This window comes from Chelonoidis abingdonii, chromosome 1, assembly GCF_003597395.2.
Source record: "Chelonoidis abingdonii isolate Lonesome George chromosome 1, CheloAbing_2.0, whole genome shotgun sequence".
Lineage (NCBI taxonomy): Eukaryota > Metazoa > Chordata > Testudines > Testudinidae > Chelonoidis > Chelonoidis abingdonii.
Genome location: NC_133769.1, coordinates 105,639,269 through 105,660,592, shown reverse-complemented (window position 1 = coordinate 105,660,592; position 21,324 = coordinate 105,639,269). Strand labels below are relative to the sequence as shown.

General features: G+C 41.9%; 1 protein-coding gene across 2 annotated transcripts in view; it reads left to right on the top strand.

Annotated features, from left to right (window-relative positions):
• CHST11 (carbohydrate sulfotransferase 11) overlaps positions 1-19,518 on the top strand; it is a 267,823-nt gene extending 248,305 nt beyond the window's left edge. For both annotated transcript variants that reach the window (XM_075068789.1, XM_075068785.1), the window contains exon 3: positions 16,482-19,518. In XM_075068789.1, the coding sequence (XP_074924890.1) occupies positions 16,482-17,336 (855 nt within the window). In that variant the 3' untranslated portion in view covers positions 17,337-19,518. The remainder of the gene's footprint in view (positions 1-16,481) is intronic.
• Positions 19,519-21,324: the final 1,806 nt, after the last annotated feature.

The following is a 21,324-nucleotide window of genomic DNA, read 5'->3' as shown; positions in this document are numbered from 1 at the left end:
TGTGTTCCCCTTCTGTGTCTATGTCGTCTCTTTAGATTGTAAGTTCTTTGGGGCAGGACTTTAACTGTGTGTTTATATAGGGCCTAGCACAACAGGGCCCTAATTTTTGTTGAGGCCTCTGGCCATCACTGTAAGAAGAAGTGGAGCAGGTGTTTTGTGGAATCTGTTCTTCCCACCAAATATTTAATTTTTTATTTTAAACACATGCAGCGAGTGTAATTCCTTGGCAAAAGCTGGCCCTTTTCTGATCCTACATCCCTTACTCATATGAGCTGAGTTCAGCAGAACTGCTTGGGTGGGTAAGAATAGTATGATCATGGCCTGATCTGATCTTGCCAGCACTCCAGGTATGGAACATCCATTGCATGTGGTGGGAGTTCCACATATTTAAACACGTGCAGGATCAGGTCAAAAGTTTGGGTGGGGTTTTTTTTTTTTTTTTGCAAATTACTAAAGCTAGGAAATTATATTATGAGAAACCAGCTAAGCAGCAGTTAGAAAAATAAAAGCTATTTATTTGGTTTTCAAAAGCTTCAGAGCAACATTGATACACACCATGCTGAGTTAAAAATTGAAAATGGAAAACTGATTTAGGATGAGACTGAGTAAATTGTATTGAGGGAGGATAGGGGTTACCCTGCTGAGATGCAAACAGAAAATATGACCTCTAGACTGTACCAGAGGTACAAGAGCAGTGACGGGTTGGATCACAGAAACTCCCTTGGGAACTGTCAACTGATGTGCCAAGACTAATTCTGCCCCTGCTCTCCCTGCGAGCTCAAGACGCCAGCACCCTGCCTGGTTTGAGCCAGATCCGCTAGCCTACTTCCACACAGAGCCAGGGTCTGAATTACTTACCTGAAAGCAGCTTATAGAAGTGTTCCTGTCTTTAACACTCAGATGCCCAACTCTCAATGGGGTCTAAACCCAAATTAATCTGCTTACCCTGTATAAATCTTATACAGGGTAAACTCAAATTGTTCACCCTCTATAACACTGATAGGCCACGTCTACACTACGGGATAATATTGAATTAGCTAAAATCAGTTTTATAAAACTGATATTATAAATTCGATTTCATGCGGCCACACCAGGCACAGTAATTCGGTGTTGTGCGTCCGTGGTCCGAGGCTAACGTCGATTTATGAAGCGTTGCATTGTGGGTAGCTCTTCCGTAGCTATCCCATAGTTCCTGCAGTCTCCCCGCCCCTTGGATTTTCTGGGTTGAATCATTTATGTCGCAGGTGTTCTGGTAAATGTCATCAGTCATTTCTCTCTCGGGAAAACATCAGCTGACAATCTTTGCGCCGTTTTTCCCTGATTGCCCTGGAGACGTCATAGACCGGCAACCATGGAGCCGTTCACTTTTTTTTTTTCCAGCACCGTATGTTGTATGGATGCCGCGGACAGAGAGGCGATACTCCAGTGCTAACAGCAGCATTCACTTGCCTTTGCATGATACAGAGATGGTTACGTCGCGTACCGTCTACGCCGGAGAAAAATGGCAATGAGCGTGGGTTATCTCTCCTCTGTACTGTCCGCTGCTTATGCATGAGTGCCTCGGCTGAAATCCGGCGGGGTGCAACGCAAAAAGCAAAATTGGGATTGACTCACTTGGGACTGAGTCAATCCTCCCTACATGGTTTCTAAAAATAGAGTCAGTCCTGCTAGAATAAGGGCAAGTGTATTAGAGGACCAGTGTATCAGAGCACAGCTGCTCGTGTCAGTATTCAGGGGTGCCCGAACCCCACCGTTGCTTCCTCCTCCCCAATCTCTGGGATACCGTGGCAGTGTCCTGCCATTTGTGTCTGAAGTAATAAAGAATGCAGGAATAAGAAAACACTGAGTGTAGTGACATAAAATGAGGGGGAGGAAGCCTCCCGGCGCGATGATAGCCAGGCAGGACATTAACGGTGGTGGGGAGAGGAGCCCAGATGCTGCTGCATGACAGTCCAGGCGTAACAGAATATTTTCTTTACACAGGAAGGGAGGGTGCTGAAAGCCAGTTGCTATGATTGAAGCTGGTTTTGAGCAGGTTCTGTCTATCTACTGGAGTAAGAGCAATGTTGGCCTCGATGTCAACATGTAATATTCATAAGAGGAGGTACTAGTCCTATTGCACGCGTCTACCCACCGGGAGGGGGAGAGGGAGAGGAGCGGATACTGCTCTTCACTGCTGTAGCATCGAGTCTACCAGTCACTGGGAGAATTGAAGTAGTCAAGAAATGTATTCATTCCCTTTTCTTTCACGTGGTGGGGGGGGGGGGGGAACTGAGGAGCTATTCCTGAAACACGCAGACACGTGTTTGAACCTACAGACATTGGAGCTCAGCCAAGAATGCAATACTTTTCAGAGATGCTATGGATGTGGATAGCTGGAGTCTTCCAGTTGCCCCTCACTCCATGAGCATGCCATTTGAGTCTCTGGCTTCGTTATGCTTGTCACACGCGCTGTGTATCCTGGAGATTTTTTCAAACGCTTTGGCATTTGTGTTCTGTAACGGAGTCTGATACAACAGATTTGTCTCCCATACAGGCGATCAAGATCTAGTATCTCCCATAGGTCATGCTGGTGCTCTTTTTGATAGACTGCATCGCCACCCGTGCTGAAGAGCTCCAGGCTGGGCAAACAGAAAATGTAATTCAAAAGTTCGCGGGCTTTTCTGTTTACCTGCCCGCTGCATCCGAGTTCAGATTGCGTCCAGAGCGGTCAGTGGTGCACTGTGGGATACAGCCCAGAGGCCAATAACGTCGATTTCCGTCCACTAACACGTAATCCGATATGTTAATTCGAATTTAGCGCTACTCATCCGTCGGGTGGAGTACAGAAATCGATTTAAAGAGCCATTTATATCAATATTAAAGGGCGTTTGTAGTGTGGACGGTACAGCGTAATCTATTTAAGCTTTTAAATCGATTTAAAGCATAGTGTAACAGAGAGAATGCACAGCTGTCAACACACACACACACAGTATTAATCCTCTGGATTAATTAATACGTAAAATGATTTTATTAAATACAGAAAAGTAGATTTAAGTGGTTTCAAGTAGTTAACAGAATAAGTGAGATTACAAGTTGAAATAAACTAAAACACAGCAAATCTACGCTAATACAGTAATACAACTGAGGTGAGAAAAATCTCACCCTGAGAGATGTTCAATAAGTCTTTTTCACAGACTGGATACCTTCTAGTCTGGGCACAATCCTTTCCACTGGTACGCCCTTGTCCAGCTCAGGTGATAGCTAGGGATTCCTCGTGTGGCTGCCCTTTTTGTTCTGTTCCATCCATTTATTATCATCTTTTGTATAAGGAAGGAATCCTTTGTTCTCTAGTGCGTCCCTCACACCCAGGGGCGGCTCCAGCGGTTTTGCTGCCCCAAGCAGCCAAAAAAAAAAAAAAAGCCGCTATCACAATCTGCGGCAATTCAGTGGGAGGTCCTTCACTCTGACCGGGAGTGAGGGACCCTCCGCCGAATTGCCTCAAATACCTGAAAGTGCCGCCCCGCTCCGGAGTGGCCGCCTCAAGCACTTGCTTGATAAGCTGGTGCCTGGAGCCGGCCCTGCCCTCACTCCTCACTTCTCAATGGAAAAGCACCAGGTTAAAGATGGATTCCAGTTCAGGTGACATGATCACATGTCACTGTAAGACTTCATTGCCCACTTGCCAGCACACACATATGCAGGAAGACTTACAGGTAAAACAGAGCCATCTGCAGTCAGTTATCCTCGTTGATGGGAGCCATCAAGATTCCAAACCATCACTGATGGCCCATACTTTGCATAATTACAATAGGCCCTCAGAGTTATATTTCATATTTCTAGTTTCAGATACAAGAGTGGTAAATGTATACAAACAGGATGATCACACTCAGTAGATTATAAGCTTTGTAATGATACCTTACAAGAGACCTTTTGCATGAAGCATATTCCAGTTACATTAGCATATTTTCATAAAATCATATAGAGTGCAATGTCACACCGGGTTACAGAGAAATCCGGTAACACTGGATGCCAGGCCAGAGCCATGTGGGGTGGGAGGGAAGTATATCCTAGAGGGCCTCCAAACCTAGGGAAACTACAGATTTTTCATCTCTTCTGTTGTATTCAGACTCTTCTCTGATGCCTATCATTGTGGTATCAGAATATCTATCAGGCCTTTAGCCTGTCCTGTGAATTAGAGTTAGGTGCATTTTCATGAAGTAGGCTTGATAATGAATATCATTGGCAGAGACGCTTCGGTTCAGTGGCCTTATAGTAAGAGAAAGTTTCTTGTTGAAGTGTGCGAAATACCAGCTGTTCCACTTCAATGACAATGGGCTTGATCAAAAGTCCACTGAAGTGGAGGAGAGTCTTTCCCTTTACGTCAGTGGTCTTTGGATTAGGCCCAACATGGAATTGCAGTTGGACCGCATCTCGAAAGAGAGATGCTTGAGCCAATCCTTCCACTGACTCCCTATTGCCCACTGCAGCAAAATGAAACTCCTTCTCCTCGCATGTAAAGCCCTATGCAACTGCATCTGTTATGATGTCCCCCCAACACACTCCCTGTGCCAGATCAGGAGTGCTACTCTTACCGCATCCGTTGTCTCAATCTCCTTTGGTGCTGCTATATATGAGATGCCCACTCACACCCACTTTCCCTAGCCCCCTCTGTCCTCATTCAAGTCTCTTGAGACACTTTTATTTCATAAAGGCTACAGTAGGGAGCCAACAACATAGAACAAAACATTAGGTTACTCCCTCTGCTTGGTGTCCTAGCACATCCTTTCTTCTCTGTAGTTATTTAGATAAGTTATTTGGGCTTGGGCTGACATGTTTTGTGTCTCATCAGTGCTTTGTACATTAATTTATAATAACTCAGTTATTTAAGAGAATTTGCCTTGCAGCCTTCCCACTCAAGTCAGCTGCTCAAAATGTTGTGGTTTATGTAGATCAGTGTCTAATGACTCAAGGCCCAATTCTGCAAGCCCTCCACCTGTCAAATTGCCATAGACCTCAGTGGGAGTTCAGCACACAGAGGATTTACAAGATCAAACTGAAAGGTTTGTTTTCACTCACCCAGGAAGTCCTGGATTCGACTCCTGTATCAGGATGTCACCTTATAGTGCTCATACAGCAGTGTACCATACACATGAATTGGTGATAACTATCCACAGCATGTCTGAAGCAATGTGGCAGTCATACCATCAGGAAGGAGAAGGCCAATATACAGCTACTGGGGCTACTGGGGATATTTCACAAGTTAAATGATGGGAACTCTCAAGCCCCCACTAGGAACAACTTTGGATGAAATCTAGGCAGATTGCAACGTAACTGCATTCCCCTTGATACTTTCCAGTTTACCACATTGGGAACCTCTTCCTTTTTATGGAATTCAGCAGTGTTAGCAGTGTCATAACAGATACTGAAAGTGTGTGGTGACCTCTAGCAATGCAGGAGAGACAGCAGGAAGGTTTTTCATTTTAAATTAAAAATTCGCAAATGGCAGGAACTTTTAGTTTTTAATATGAACAGTGATTTATGACAGTACTTAAAGAATGAGCCAAAAGTGGACAAATTCATCAAACATACTGTCCTTTTTTTGTCATAGAAGGACCAGATCAAAGTCACATTATTGTTAGAATCTTGGAGCCAGATCTCCAGCTGGTATAAATGAGTGCAGCTCCACTGCCTACAACAAAGCGACACCAGTTTACACTGAAGGTTTAGCCGTTGGTTTCCTTGGTTTTGCTACTGTTTTATAAGACAAGGAATTGGAAATCTGCCCAATTAAATTCTTTTCCTTTCTATGAGCCACCTTATAACACTGAAAATATTAGACAACATGCTTTTAGTACATCCAACTTGAGACACCAAGGTTCCTTTCTGTACGTTAGGTCCCAAGAAATGCTGCAGCACTAACATTTCTCTTCAAATTATCCTGGGTTCATGATCCTTCCTGAGGCTTCCCATCTGTCCCCTCAAAATAATATATTTAAAATGGATTATTTTATCCTCTCCATTGTTCTCTGTTGTTGCCAGTCTAGGATACTGCCAGCCAGAATGCTTATTTCCAAGTTGTATTTAAAGGGTCTGTCTGTAGTCCCTTTATAAAGCCTGATTACAACTTAGAGTGTGACATCATTGACTCTTGCAAGCTAAATGGGCTGCAGCAGGGAGTATGGGCATGGGGGTCCTTCTAGGAAAATGATAGTGCTGGAGAAAATACTGTTGATTCAGAAGGTGTTGCTCTGAATCCATTTTTCTTCTGACCCACCATAGTATTATGGCACCTGTGCTGCTAGAGATGCTAGGCCAGAACCTCAGTGGGGTGTAGCAATAAGGATTTACAGTAGCTAAGGATCTGGCTATTGTCTTCCAAATGAGATGTAATACAGAATCCCTGGCCACTGTGCTCATAAGAGGCACCATGGTACTTCCCACGTGAGAAGAGTTATTGTAATTTGTAACACTTGTTCTAAAGTGGGAATTAGCCCTGGTACCCTGGGGGACAAGTATTGTACCTACATTTCCTTTGCTTTATTTTTGAGTGGGTTCCATATTTTTCATCTCCTGCAGTGTGACCTAAATCCTGCTGAGAGAGTGAATTCCTGAATTTAATTCAGTGGTGGGGGCGGGGGGAGGGTGGTGTCTGTCCTCATGTTACTTTCCCTCTTAAGCGCCTCCTCTATCTTCAGTGGTGTGTGTTGGTGTCTGTAAAAAAAGAAAAAAACACAAACACACACACACACAAAACCAACCCCTATTGATCCCCTTACCCCCTTCATTCATTCTACATAATAGATGAGAATGTTCTGCATCTTGGGTAAGACTAATGAGACTTATTTCAATACAGCATACACTTGGGCTCACTGAAAGTGTTGCTATACAGATAAGGTACATGAAAAGGAAAAGCAACCCCACATTATTTTAAGAAACCTTTAAGTGCGTTTATTTGCCCATTTTCTGTCAGAGTGCAAGTACTCTTTTAGCCCAGTATTAGTATTATCCTCTACTATCCAACCCCTCGGTCAGGATTACTGTGGGACAGAGTTGTAGACAGACAGGAATGTGACACACAATCACACAGATCACCCCCTTTTATGTACAGGGTTTATATATTGTCTGATGTGGTTTATTAAATTGAGGGGGCGAGGAAATATTAATTTTGAAGTTTTGTTGTGGATTTCATGTGATACTAATTCTGGCAATTTAAAAAGACCCTCAAACATGAGACTGCTGGGCGATGAAGTACATAAAATGTGCGGGCAGTAGAGTATTCCGCTGTATGGACTGTAAAATATTACTAAGCTGTTCAAGAAGAGTCACTGCAGACCAAGTCAGTTTAACCAAAGATTTGGTTAATCTCCCTCTTATCCAAATCTCTTCTGTTCCCTGTCATGAATCGTGTTCCCAGAAATTATCTGAATTGGCTGTACTAGAGTTGTTTGTATTGTTAATGACCAACATTAACTGTTGTAAATCTCCTCAGTTTTCTAATGGAAAATGGGTAGTGTTGGGCTCTTTTCATTTTAAGAGCACAGCGTGGTCTTTCGGGGTATGTCTCACTGCAGCCAGTGTCAGCAGACTCAGGCTTGTAGGGCTCAGTCTTAGGGGCTGTGTAACTGTGGTGTAGACAGTCAGGCTCCGACTGCAGCCTGAGCTCTGGGACCCTCACTCTTTGCCAGGTTGTAGAGCAGGGGTGGGCTAACTTTGTGGTCCATGGGCCACATCTGGATATGGAAATCGTATGGCAGGCTATGAATGATCACAAAATTAGGGGTTGGGGTGTTGGAGGGGATGAGGACTCTGGCTGGGGTGTGGGTTCTGGAGTGGGGCCAGAAATAAGGAGTTCAGGTTGTGGGAGGGTGCTCTGGGCTGGGGCAAGGGGTTGGGGCATGGGAAGAGTCAGGGGTGCAGGCTCTGGGTGATGCTTACCTCAAGCAACTCCCAGAAGCAGTGGCCTGTCCTCCCTCTGGCTCCTATGTGGAGGCACGGCCAGGCAACTCTGTGCACTTCCCCGTCTGCAGGCACCACCCCTGCAGTTACCAGCCAAGAGGAGCTGCAGTGGAAGCGCTTGGGGCTGGGGCAGCATGCAGAGCCGAAGGAGGGATATGCCACTGCTTCCGGGAGCTGTGCAGAGTTGGGCAAGCCACTGACCCCGCTCCCCAGCAAGTGTTTGAGGGATGGATTAAAAACATCTGGAGGGCCAGATGAGGCCCCCAGGCTGTAGTTTGCCCACCCCTGTTGTAGAGGCTCAGGCTGCACCCAAATTCAACCTTGACTTTAGTAGAGCTACACTTTAATAAACTAGCTACAAAAAATGGATTAATGGTCTAACATTTATAGATTTGCCATGGGACTAAATAAAGCAGAGTTCTGACAATATCTCCACATCTACTGGGTTACCTTTTAAAAAAACCAAGCAAAAAAACAGCTAAGTTTATTTCAATGCACAGTTCTAAATTATTGACCTACAGTGCACATTTCAGGTATAAAATAACACAGAGTCTACACTACAACAGATATTCATTTGCGAAGGGCAAATTGGGAGGTTAACAATCTATTCTAGGGACAAATAGCTATTGTGGTGGCTAGGGCCACAAACTTCTAAAGTCAAGAATTTAAAATATTGCATAATATCCATGTGAGGGACTGTCTTGCACTTACAACACAAAGATGCAAGAATCAAATTCATGTTTCTGAGATGCAAATAAGACTGAAAATATTCTGCATATTTGAGTGCAAGGCTATGTATTTGGGAAATATTAAACATCTTCTATATTAAATTACTAACCCACATCATAGCACTCTTATTGGGGGTATTGGTATCTTTTTGTTGTTGTTAATACTGGAGACGTTTTCTACAGCTGAAATATTCTATGCATGAGTGTTATACATATTATAGGTGGAACTGATAGCACCAATTATAGTGAAGGCTTCCTGACCCCATCCGTTATAAGACCCTGTTTTCAGCTGGTCATACTGTGTTATCATTTGATATGTGCCTATTTCACTGGTGCAAAACATCTCCAACTTTAACAAAAATTAGCTTTGATTTATACTAATAATAGTGGATAAAATACATTATCGTCAACAGAAACACAGATTAGTTCAGTAGCACCCAAGCTAGCTCCCACCGTGAAAGAGTAGACAGAAATTTTTTGCATACAAGGTTGAGCAGGAGACAACCTTTTACCACCAAGTAATTCAAAGGAAATCCTGCAGTCCTTGCTATGGCGATCTCAGCTGTCCCCCTGAACTGAAAGGAGTGGCCCTACATGTTATTGAAGGCACGATCCACATGCTTCGGTGTGCTTCCTTGCAGCCACCTCTCTCACATTATTACTGCTCCTAACAGCTTTTGTGCTCACGGCTTAGGTTATTCATGGCCCTGGTAGCAACAGACTGCATGGGGAGCAGCTGTTGCAGGGCAGGAGAATCTGGGTGCACAAAAATACTCTTTCTGCAGCACTTGTGCACTTGTCTGGGTCCCTTTTACAGACAGAACTGAGCCCTTGATGATTTTTTTTTGAGTGACATACAGGTATTTCCTCACTCCCCCATTAGGGAAATGCCTTAAGTGCAGATATCTAAATGAACCGGAACAAGCCAAATACCCATAAAGCCTGAAGTATAACACCCTGCTTAAGGAAATGTTTTCAATTAGCAGGTCAGAGTCTGAACATGCTGCTTGACCACAAAGCCAGCAAAGGCCCTCAAAGATTAGCTCACCCTGCTGTGCTTACATAGCCTGAAGAAAATACCTCCCAGCTCATTACTGTATTTATCCACTGGCAATAAATCTGTAGTTGTCTGTGTTGAAGCGTTGTCAATTTGTCAGGAAATTCAGGTCCCAGTAGCCTATACTCCTGCAGAGAAACAGCTCAAACCCATGACACATGTCTAGCTAGGGCATGATCCAGCAAAGGGCTGAATGTCCTGAAGTGAAACAATGGATGATGATCAGCATCTCACAAGAGACGCTGAGCCCCTTGCTGGATCAAGCCCCGACATTGCAAGGCACTGGATGAGCTTAGCAATAACGCACAGGCAGTTTCTCCTTTCTTTGAATTTAGCCATGCTGTAGATATTCCATCTAATGTCACGTAAAGTTAAACTAATATTCAGGCACACGTACCCTGCCTGAGAGTTTCTGCAGAAGTCAAGAGCACGGAAAGCTGCTGATTTGTTAACCCTCAAAACATTAAAGGATCCCTCTATGTAACACACACAAAAATATCCCCGGGTGAGCAGAACCCCTTAAAAGAACAAACAAAAAAACAGGTCTTTTTTCCTTTGTACTTCATCTGGGATATAAATAAGGCCAGCACCTCTAGTAGTAGCTATTTCTGGTATTAGACTGTTGGCTAATTATTTGTTGCTGCTGCTTTACCTGAGATTGAGAGCCGAAGAAACTATTCGTGGTGTGTTGTCCTGCTTCACCCCGATGCCAAGTCAGGAGAGTGAGAAACTTTTCAGTTTTTACATGGTCGTTTATCTGTCTCAGGTTACAACGCCAGCAGGAAAGAAATAGCGACTGAGGGTCAGTCTCATTAGGGTAAAACTAATGCATTTTAGCAGGTCTTCAAAAACTGTATTCACTATAAGTAAGTGCTTTCTTGACTCAAGGCCTAAAACTAAAACACATGTTTATCTTCCTCTCCTGCTGCCTCCCTTTCCTCAGCCCCCTACTCTTGACTTCAGTGGGACTTAAGCACATGCTTAAAGTGCTATCCTAACCAAGGAGGGATTTAAGTGTTTGCTTAAGTACTTTCCTGAATCAAAGCTGCAATTAATTAATTCTGTGCATTAATGCAAATCTAAGAGTTGTAAGGTTCACATTATCCTTTCAGTTGTATTTACATAACTGCTACTGAAGCCCAGCATATGACGACTTCAGTGGGAAACATGAACACGCACTAGCTGTTTGATTTGCCTCTCACCCGATCCATGGGCTCTTCAACTTATTTCAGCACCCAGAGTAAATTGTTCAAATAGCCTCCGGGTATATTTTTCTTTGCTTTGCACTGACATAGCTAACCTTAGAACCACAAGCATGTCTTTAAAGGAGACTAACTGTGCACCTTTAGAGAAAACAAATTTGCAAGATCGAATTCATCTCTACGTTAAGTAGATGCAGTTCCAGAAACAGCGGTGGATTCGCATCTCTTTTCCACGTTGAGCGAATGAAGTCAATAAGTGACTTTGTTGCTGCACAGAATATAGAATTAAATGCTGGTCTGAGCCACAGCACAAAAAACTTCAGAGTTATTTTAAAATAAGTATATTAATTATTAAGAATTAGGGCACACATTAAAATTGCATTGTTTATTATCCTAGGCCCTGGGGTAGACAGTACATGGAATATAGGTCAGTTTGGCAGAAGACTGCTTGGCATCACCCTATGAATTTCAGTCATTGGCTGCGTTACCTTAACTAATCTCTGGGCTGCACAGTGAGAGTCCTTTGTCTTCCGTTTGAGACCTATAATCATCTTTTATCACTAGGTGAATGCCAGCAGTGTGCTCTTCCTCTGGATAGGAAGCAGATGTGGTCTGCTCCAAGATCCATTTGATATGTGGGTCAGCCACTAAAGAACATGTGCTTTACTAGTGAGGAGCAAACCTGCCTATAAATGCCAAGAACAATGCACCTGCTTCACTGCTCAAGGGATGTAGAACTATTGATTTCACTGCAGTTACACCACCTTATGGAGATATACCTCTCTCATAGAGCTGGAAGGGACCCCGAAAATCCAGCCCCCTGCCTTCACTAGCAGGACCAAGTACTGATTTTGCCCCAGATCCCTAAGTGGCCCCCTCAAGGAGTGAACTCACAATCCTGGGTTTAGTAGGCCGCTGCTCAAACCACTGAGCTATAAGTTAGCACGCTCATCAAGAAGCCTGACCCAATAGGCAAAAGTCTAGAGTGAAGCTCCCAGTCCCAGGTCTCCTGCATGGTGTCGATTGTCTTCCACACTCTGAGGATGGCTGAATAGTTCAAGGGCTGTAGTGTATATTACATAGATAGATTTTTTAATAGTGAGCCCTCTAATGGTGCTCATTGTGTTGTGTGTGTTAGAAACTGCCAGACCCAGAGTAGCAAGGCCTGACATGTTTGTGTCTTTTTAGTAAACGTGGTAATTGGGACCTAACTGTGCCCAGGTATTTTCTTCATATTGAAAGAACAAAAAGGCACAATAAGCGCCAATTTGGAATGTGCCCTTTAAAGAGTGAATTCAATGGTGTGCAACCCAATCTAGTTGCAATCCAAAAATGAGATATTATTCTCCTTTCCCTGCACATACGAAATTCCTATTAATGGTAATGTGCATATGCCCTGAGAGAAAAAATTCTGAGTAATTATATGTAAGGGGAAGTACAAAGCATAGCATTGCAAAGATTCATTCATAAATTTTAAGGCCAGAGGAGACAACTACATCATCTTCACTGATTTCCTGTGTAGCACAGGCCCTGGAACATCTCCCCATAACTCCTCTGTGTAGTCCAAAAACAGCCATAAGAAAAACAGACATATTAGAATATTGCACACTTTAAAGGTTGTTCTGAATCTGGAAGTAACATAAGGTACTGGACCTTCTCCTGCTCCTACTGCTGTCAACGGAAGTCAATATTGCCATTAACTAAAACAGGGGTGTTTCTACCTGTAAGAGCAGTATTTTGTTCAGTACCATGGGCAAAATTAATCTCCTGTGAAAATCTAGTTAAATTTAACAGATAATGTTGCTCCTGTAGCTTTGTGAATTTCAACTGTTGAATTTCTTATTTCTTTCCCCTCTACCCTCAGAAAAGACATTTTCTTTAAACAGCAGTGTGATCCTGGACAACAGCATTTAGACATCCTACTTACAAATTCCCTGCTAGCCAACTTCCATAGGATATGGGAAGCACATTCTACAGTTGTCTTCCCATCTCCAGGACTGTAACATCAAACTGCATTTTAAATACGCCTGGCCAACATTCAGAGGAATGCCACACAGAGGAGATGATCCAGATTGTCTACACTGCTTGTGTTAGGTCATTGTGGATGGATTAAAACTCTGAGAAAGAGGCAAAGAAGGTAGAATGGCTGGTTTTCATTTTATTTGTATTACAGTAATACCTGGTGGCCACAATGAAGATCAGAGACCTATTATGCTCGGCACTGTTCAGACGCATAGGGCAGGGGCCAGGGATGGTCTCTGGTTGACATCTGAAAATCTGAACAGATATTACAAACGGTAGGAGAGGAAATAGGTGCAGAGAAGTGAAGTGACTTGCCCAAGTCACCCAGTGGGTTAGGAGGGCTAGGATTAGAACAACAGTCTCCTGCCTAGTTCTGTAACTTTTTGCAAAGCTGGGTTTTTTCTGTAATAAAAACAAATTTAAATAGTTGTTTGCTTGATCATTAATATTCTAAATGAATTACAAAGCCAGCTTGTCTCCACCCCATAGACACTAAAGATTCCATAGTACTCTGTAAGCAGGTCACCAGCTGCACTTCAATGTTCAAACACTGACATATTAATCAGGGCCAAGACTTGAAGAAGCAGAAAGTTAGGCTCCTAAATCCCAATTTAATCAACTAAATGAGCGGCCTGCTATTCAAAAGCAGTGAGCACCCAGCAGGTCCCACTAATTTCAATGGCTCAGCACTTGGGGGAAAAAGAGGCCACTTAAGGTGCCTGAATAGGGATTTAGAAGTCTGTCCATAGCCACCTATTTTTGAAAGATGTGGGCCACCCAAGACGGTTGCCTCAGCATCCTTGAGGAAGTTTTCCCCTCATTTTCCCATCGTTATGCAGCGTGCCTGTTGTTGCCACCACCCACGTCGCAGAGGTGACAGCATTTCAGTGGTGCTTTGGGATCCTTCAGGGTGAAATTCACTGTGTAAATGTAATAATGTCCTAGCAAGTGGAATTGCAATGTGGGGTCACCCGAATGATGTGATCAACTCTGAGAAAGTTACCTTGTCCTGCAGTAGCTAGGATGGTCTTTCTAGCAATAAGCAGTAATTTTCTGCAGGCCAGTCATGGATTAATACATCTCCCTGTTACATTTAAAAAAAAAAAAATTCTCTCATTATGTATTTACATTTGCAGAGGCTAAAGATACTTGTGCCAAAGTTAGGCCCTGATGCTTAAGGGCTTTGCTGACAGGAATGGACTTAAGCACACGCTTAGCCAGGGACATTGACAATGACAATGTGGGTCAAGTTTTTCAAAAAAAAAAAAAAAAAAAAAAGAGGAGGTTTAGTTGGACTTTTAAATAGCTCTTCTATTTAGGAGTCTAACTGGATTAAATGGGACTTACGCAAATATGTAAATGCTTTGCAGAATTGGGCCTTAAATGCAAAAGTTTGGGACATACCAAATCAGAGCTCCAGTCTCGATTGTGACACAGCATTCCTCTGTACCCTGCAGCAGTTCAGAGGGAGTGAAATTCTCTCCTGTGCAGAGCGTGAGCATAAGGCCCATTCACCACTGAAGCCTAAATGGGGGCTTTGTGCTGGCCTTCTGCACTGGGTAGAGTTTCACCAGCTAGGCCTCGTCTATAACAGTATCACCACCCCAAATGTTCAAAAATCATGGAATTAAAAATATGCTCATTATTCAGCCAAAAAAATCAAGTTATTAACCTTCTGATTTTTTTAACCTTTAGGTTGCACTTGGGTCACATTTTCAACCTTTTCTCCCCAACCATGAAGGCTAGATAGGTTTTTAATGAAAGCTGAGAATCTCATGTATAACTCCAGGAACTGGGGTGTCAATATAAATACCAAAGTTTGTAAAACTTGTAGTAAAGTTGCAAACATTGATAACACTGTTGTACTATGCAGAGCAGCCAAGACCAGCTTCAGGCACCAGCAAACCAAACACATGCTTGGGGCGGCACAATTTCAGGGGTGGCAATCCGGACAGATTTTTTTGTTGTTGCTGCTTCGGAGGTTTTTAAAAAGATGTAATTTTTAACCAGTAAGAGTGATCAGATAAAGCAATCCTAGTTTAACCTATAATAAAATTGACTAGGAACAGATTTAAAGCTATACTGCAAAAAAGCAAAACAAAAAAAAGCAGCCCCCACTCCTAAACCAACCTAAAGGGATTTGCACCAGGTAAATCAATTTAGATAAATGGACATAGATCCAAACTAGCACTAGTTTAGTTAAACTATGTTTGTCTACACCACAGTCAGGAGCTGTGATTCCAGCATGCATAGACATACCCAGATTGCTGCAGCACAGATAGTGGCCACTCAAACCTGTACCCAGTGATCTGAGTGGGTGAGGCTAGCCTGTGCCGCCACTTGTTCTGCTATGGCTTTACTACTGCTCTTATTCAAGTTAGTTTGGTTATGTCTATGCCTGCTGCAGTTACACCTCTTGACTGGCTGTAGACATACCCTAAAGCATTAATGTCACTGGGTGGGATTTTCTAAAGCACCTCAGGAATTGGGAACCGACTGCCAATGGAGTTAGGCACCTGTGAGCTGGGTAAGATTTCACTGTTTAACCTAAGTGCCTCTTATTTCTCCCATCTGTAAAATAGGGACATTAATACTTAACTACAGTATATCGGGGGAGGGAGGGTGGGTATTGGGAGGCTAAGTTAATTAAGATATGTAAAGCTCTATGAAATCTTCAGACAGAATGTGCCTTTCTGGCATATTTAGAAGGAATCTCTTTGTGCCTGACGTAAGTTAATTGACAATAGCAGCTAACCTCATCAACAGCCCACAATAGTTAAAAAATTAAGAAACCTAACAACATAAAAAAATAACATGTTTGCAGTACTTGTGTGTTAGAAGGCTGCACAGTCTTCACCACTCTCTACTAAACACAAATCAATAGATGGGAAGTTATCGATTGAATTCTCTACCTGCTCCTCGAGATCTCACTTAGTGACGGCTCTCCTGGGAAAAGCAGAAATCTCCCTGGGTTTTGTTTCACATGACAAGGTCATAACCAAGAAATGAGCTGTGATTATTAATTCTGTCGTGTGAAAGATGTCTGCAACAAGAGCACACACGGTTTGCGTTTTGGCAAACTGGCTGCCAATGGTGTTCTCCAGTCATATCTCGGCAGTAAAGGTGAAGCTGGGTTCTGTGCTTCTCTAGAAATGAGTTTGACTACAGTGGTCAAAAGAGATTCTTTTTTGATATCCAAGAAAGTAATGACATTTCAGGAAAATTACATGGCAAATAAATTTGCTGCCAAAATACATAGGATTGCACAGTCCCTTGCCCTTGTGCTGAAGGGGAAAGCAGTAAAATATTAATGACTATATTTGTACCAGCTTGAATCAAGAAGTTTAGAGGCAAAAGGTTATCCTGTAACTGTGGGATTACTGCATTCCACCAGAGAATTAAATCTTTCGAATACAGTGCTTGCGATAGTCTGTTTTTCTACAAATGGAGCAGTTGGAATTAACCTAGTAAGTAAAAAGGCAGCAAGAATTTTCCATGTGTACTGAATTGTTTGTATCTATGTTTTCTTTCCAGTTGGAGTTGTCTAACACAGCAATCCTTCATCAGATTAGGAGAGACCAAGTCACAGATACGTGTCGAGCCAACAGCATGTCTAGCAGGAAACGCCGTGTGCTGACACCCAACGATCTCAAACATTTGGTGGTGGATGAAAATCATGAAATGATCTATTGTTATGTACCCAAGGTGGCCTGTACAAACTGGAAGAGGGTCATGATGGTCTTGACAGGAAGGGGCAAATACAGTGACCCCATGGAAATACCAGCCAATGAAGCCCATATATCCTCAAACCTGAAGACCCTCAACCAGTACAGCATTCCAGAGATCAACCACCGCTTAAAAAGCTACATGAAGTTCCTGTTTGTACGTGAACCTTTTGAGAGACTGGTGTCAGCCTATAGGAACAAGTTCACTCAGAAGTACAACACCTCCTTTCACAAGAGATACGGTACCAAAATTGTGAGGCGCCAAAGGAAAAATGCCACCCAGGAGGCACTGCGTAAAGGCGATGATGTGAAATTTGAGGAGTTTGTGGCATATCTCATTGACCCAAATACCCAAAGAGAAGAACCTTTCAATGAGCACTGGCAAACTGTCTACTCCCTCTGCCACCCCTGCCATATCCATTATGACCTCATAGGAAAGTATGAAACACTTGAAGAGGATTCCAATTACATCCTTCAACTTGCAGGAGTAGGCAGCTACCTGAAGTTCCCCACCTATGCAAAGTCTACAAGAACTACTGATGAAATGACCACAGAGTTCTTCCAGAACATCAGCTCGGAACACCAAACACAACTGTACGAAGTCTACAAACTTGATTTTTTAATGTTCAATTACTCAGTGCCAAGCTACCTGAAATTGGAATGAGGGGGAGAAGGAAGAAAGAGAGCCTGTTTTATTTAAGATTTTTATTTGTCATAATAAATATGGAGAATTGTTATTTTGTAAATTAATATTTTCCTTTTGAATGATGCTGCGAGCAGCACAGTCAAAATTATTTAAATCATCCATTAGAAAGGACAGTTCTCTTTGCAGGGTAACAGGATGATGGTGATCTCGCTTTAGAAATGATTATTACTGCTACACTGTTTATAAACGTTAGTTGTGTTCTGGTGAATTTCATTTATCTTTGCATTCAACAAATTCTAATTAATGTTATTTATACTTATTTAAAACATGGTCTCTTGGTAGGTTTCACTTGAGCAGCAGAAATACAATAATATTTGGACAAAGGGAATCTGGTTTTGTGCTTTCCTCAGCTGAATTTATTTGTTTATTGTTACTAGCAGTATGTTTTGGAAACCCTAATAGAAATAATTTCTTCCAAGACGATTCTGCACTTAAAGCAAAATTAGGAAGTTCTCTTCTCATACAAGAAAGAAAAATATGAAACATTTTGTTACAAAAATATTTAAAATCCAGGACTAAGTGAAATTGGTTTCTTCAAGGGATACATTCAAGCATACATTTCTTATCTGGACATGGTAATATCGCCAGTATCGTTTGTGTCCCAGTGCCTGGCATGTCCAAACCTGCCAGCCCAATGAATGCTGACAGGGATTTGTGCATATTACAGACCAACAAGGTATGCGCCAAGAGTTTCAAAATTAAATTAGAGAGAGTCTGAATGCTCAACCTGAGCCACTTTAATGGAGGCCTGATTTCAGCAAGTGAGTGCTTAACATTTTCTAAAAAAAAAAAAAAATCAGGCCCTTTTAAAAGATCTTAAGTTGGGCACCCAAACTCACTAGTCACTTCAGAGAATCTTGGCAATAAGAAGTTTGTATATACGGTACAGGCATCCAAAAAGATCACCTTCATATTGACCTGAGCATACGGGGCAAGAAAAGCACTCTTGTATCCTTAATACATGTTGGTTTCATGGCCTCTCCCCTCCAGGAGTAGTGTTGTTTTCTATTTATTAGTCAATATTAAACATCATTGGTGAGCATGTTTCTAATTTCCAGTGGTTTCATACTGCACCTGAGATAAGTCTAGTATGAGAACATGACCCTTTGATGTAAGATGAATGTTTCTGTAGCAGGTGCTCTGTATATAATGTTTGTCGAGATGGCATATTGTGCCAGGAGCAGTAGATTGTTCAAAACATTCTCCAGATAACAAAATAAAACAAAGAATGGATAATTTGGTCACTATAAATAAGAAAAATTGGTATTCTAATCCAGAACTATTAGCAAACTCAGTGCAAAGAATACAGACTTCTCCAACTGCAAAAATTATTTAATTTTATCTGTGTTGGATGTAAATGGGATCCAGCAGTGGGTATGCTACTTATGAAATATTACATACTCACTACTGAGCTATCTTGACCTGGAGAGGTAGCAGAGGGAACAAATTCAATACATTGCTTTACCACTTTCTTCTGGCTTATTTTTCTGATGCTGAAAATGGAACAGAGGAATTTGTCTGAACAAGGTGTTGATGATCTAGGCTGTCACTGTGACAAGTGAAAAGAACTTTATCACCATAAAAGCGATAGCAACCTTTGATTTTGTAAAATCTATTAATTTTGCAAACATTCATTGGATTCATTGCAAACATTCATTCATCCAAACATTCATTGGATTCATTAATTTTGCAAACATTCATTGGATTCATTGGATTTTGTTTTGCAAAAAACAAGGTGATGGGTAAAAAAACCTTTCAAAGGTGCTTATGTGATTTAGGAGCCTACATGTGATGCTTTTTTTTTTAAACTTAGAGTTGTCCATATCCGTCTCTCACTATAATCAAATTCCCAATGTTCAAAAGTTTTGAGGAGGGTTAGATAAAACAGCTCTGCTTTTGACCCAATATATCAGTCTCTGGGCTAGACCCTGGAATTACACAGATTTACAATGGTGTCAGTCACCAGGACCCACAAAGATACTGTTGACTTTTAAAGGGGACTAGGACTTAGAGGAAATAGGAGTTGGTCTTATTTTGCAAAGCTATTGCTGGACAAAAATCTCAGTCAGGACAAAGTAACAAAGCTAAGCAGCAGCAACTAACATACTTTTACAGCTGAAATTTGGCCTTTAACCCTTCCCCCCCCCCCCCCCCGTCAATTCTAAAACGGACATTTATATATAAAACCCAGATACTATTTAGGAGAGAGGATAGCAGCAAAGCTAGTATGCAATTGGCTGTCTGAATTTATGAATTCTTAAGTGGTTTCTGACTGCCTACCCATGTTTTACTTGAAAGCAGTTTTGTCTTGGATAGCGTGTGGGGATCTGGTGCAATTGCCTATCACAGTGTGTGCCCAGTCTCTCTTTTATTATGTAGTTCACTGGTTATATATTTGCTTTTTTAAAACCCCATCTACATTGATGGCGGATTTTTTTCTACAAGTTATTTATAGGTTGTATCTGCTTGCTCAATATTGTGCCTGGCAGTATTAATATTTTGGTCCAATTTTCTCTATCATCCGTTGGGTGTGTTTTCCCCCTTTACAGGAAGTTATTTTAAAATTGTCATGTAAGAAAAAATGCTGGTCAGTAAATTTTTAAAAACTAAGGAATGATGCACTTGCCCTCTGTCTTTTTGTTTCTACTCATCCCTTATCATCACCACAATTTCGTATGTTCTTATATATTCTTTCATTTGACTATTTTGTGGACACATTTCATGTCTTTTGATAAAAAGCACTGAATGGAGAATGTTTGGCAAAATGAGGAAATTGCATGCTATTAAAAGAACCAAGATTTTCAACAGCAGCTGGTGATTCAGATGCCTAAATTGAGGCACTTTAAAAGAAGCCTGATCTCAGAAGGCAGGTGCTCATCACTTTCTGAAAATCCTTATAAAAGGTGTCTCAAATTGGGCACCCAAAAATCGCTTGTTGTTCTTGAAAGTCTTGGAGCTAGATTAATCACAGGCTGTTGATTTAAATAAGGTGGAACAAATTTGACAACATTGAGTATAGTTCTAAAAAAAAAAAAAAAAACGACAACAAATTGACAAATGGAATATGGTAATATCCTGCTTCCTAACTGGGATTAAACAAGAGGATCTACTTAAAACTACAGGGTGTATTGATTTGACTGAGCCAAATTTTCTTTTGCCTGAACCCATAGGGATGATCTTCCTATATATTGAAAAAGGCACCATCCTTTCACAGTGAAAAGACTGGCAGGAAAAAACAAGATTTCTCTTTTTTCTCCCACCATTTCCCAAACCCAAGATAAAAGATTGAATCCAGCAATGGAATTCAGAGCATCCATTTATCCTTAATTCCACTAACACATCACTCACACCTAATATTTGTTAAGACCAATGAAAACTTCACAGAGCAGAGGTTCCATAAGTGTAGTTTGACTTAATTTTTGTGTGTGTGGTGGGGGGAAGCAGTTCCAGTCAGGCCAACAGGGCCACTTGGGGTGAGGGGAGAGAACGCAAATTCCATGTCTGACCGAGGCTTGCAGTTTTGGAGGGAGGGGGGCAAAGTGACCACAGCTGAAAAATGAGGAGTATAAAACTAAGTACAAAACATTGATCCCAAACAGTACATACAAAGCCTGAGGCCATGTCTTCATGCTCTGATAGTTGTTACCAAGTGTGGCTAGAGTAGAGTAGTTTGTCTCCAGTGGATCCAAACCTGTAAGCTTCTGGACTCTAAACTATACTGAGTCCACCTCATGAAATGTCATCTAGTTAGATTTCACAGAAATTGGACTTCCTCCATGCTTCAGCCTCCTAACAAACACTTTTAGAGACTGTCTAACCAAGTCTTACACACTTTAATGGCAAAGTGCTTTTAGAAGTAAATTGACCCCTGCTGTTTTAAGGTTAACTGTAGTCTGCTGCACTTTTCAGGTACAAAAAGGGACTGTCCTTACTATTACTCTTGTTA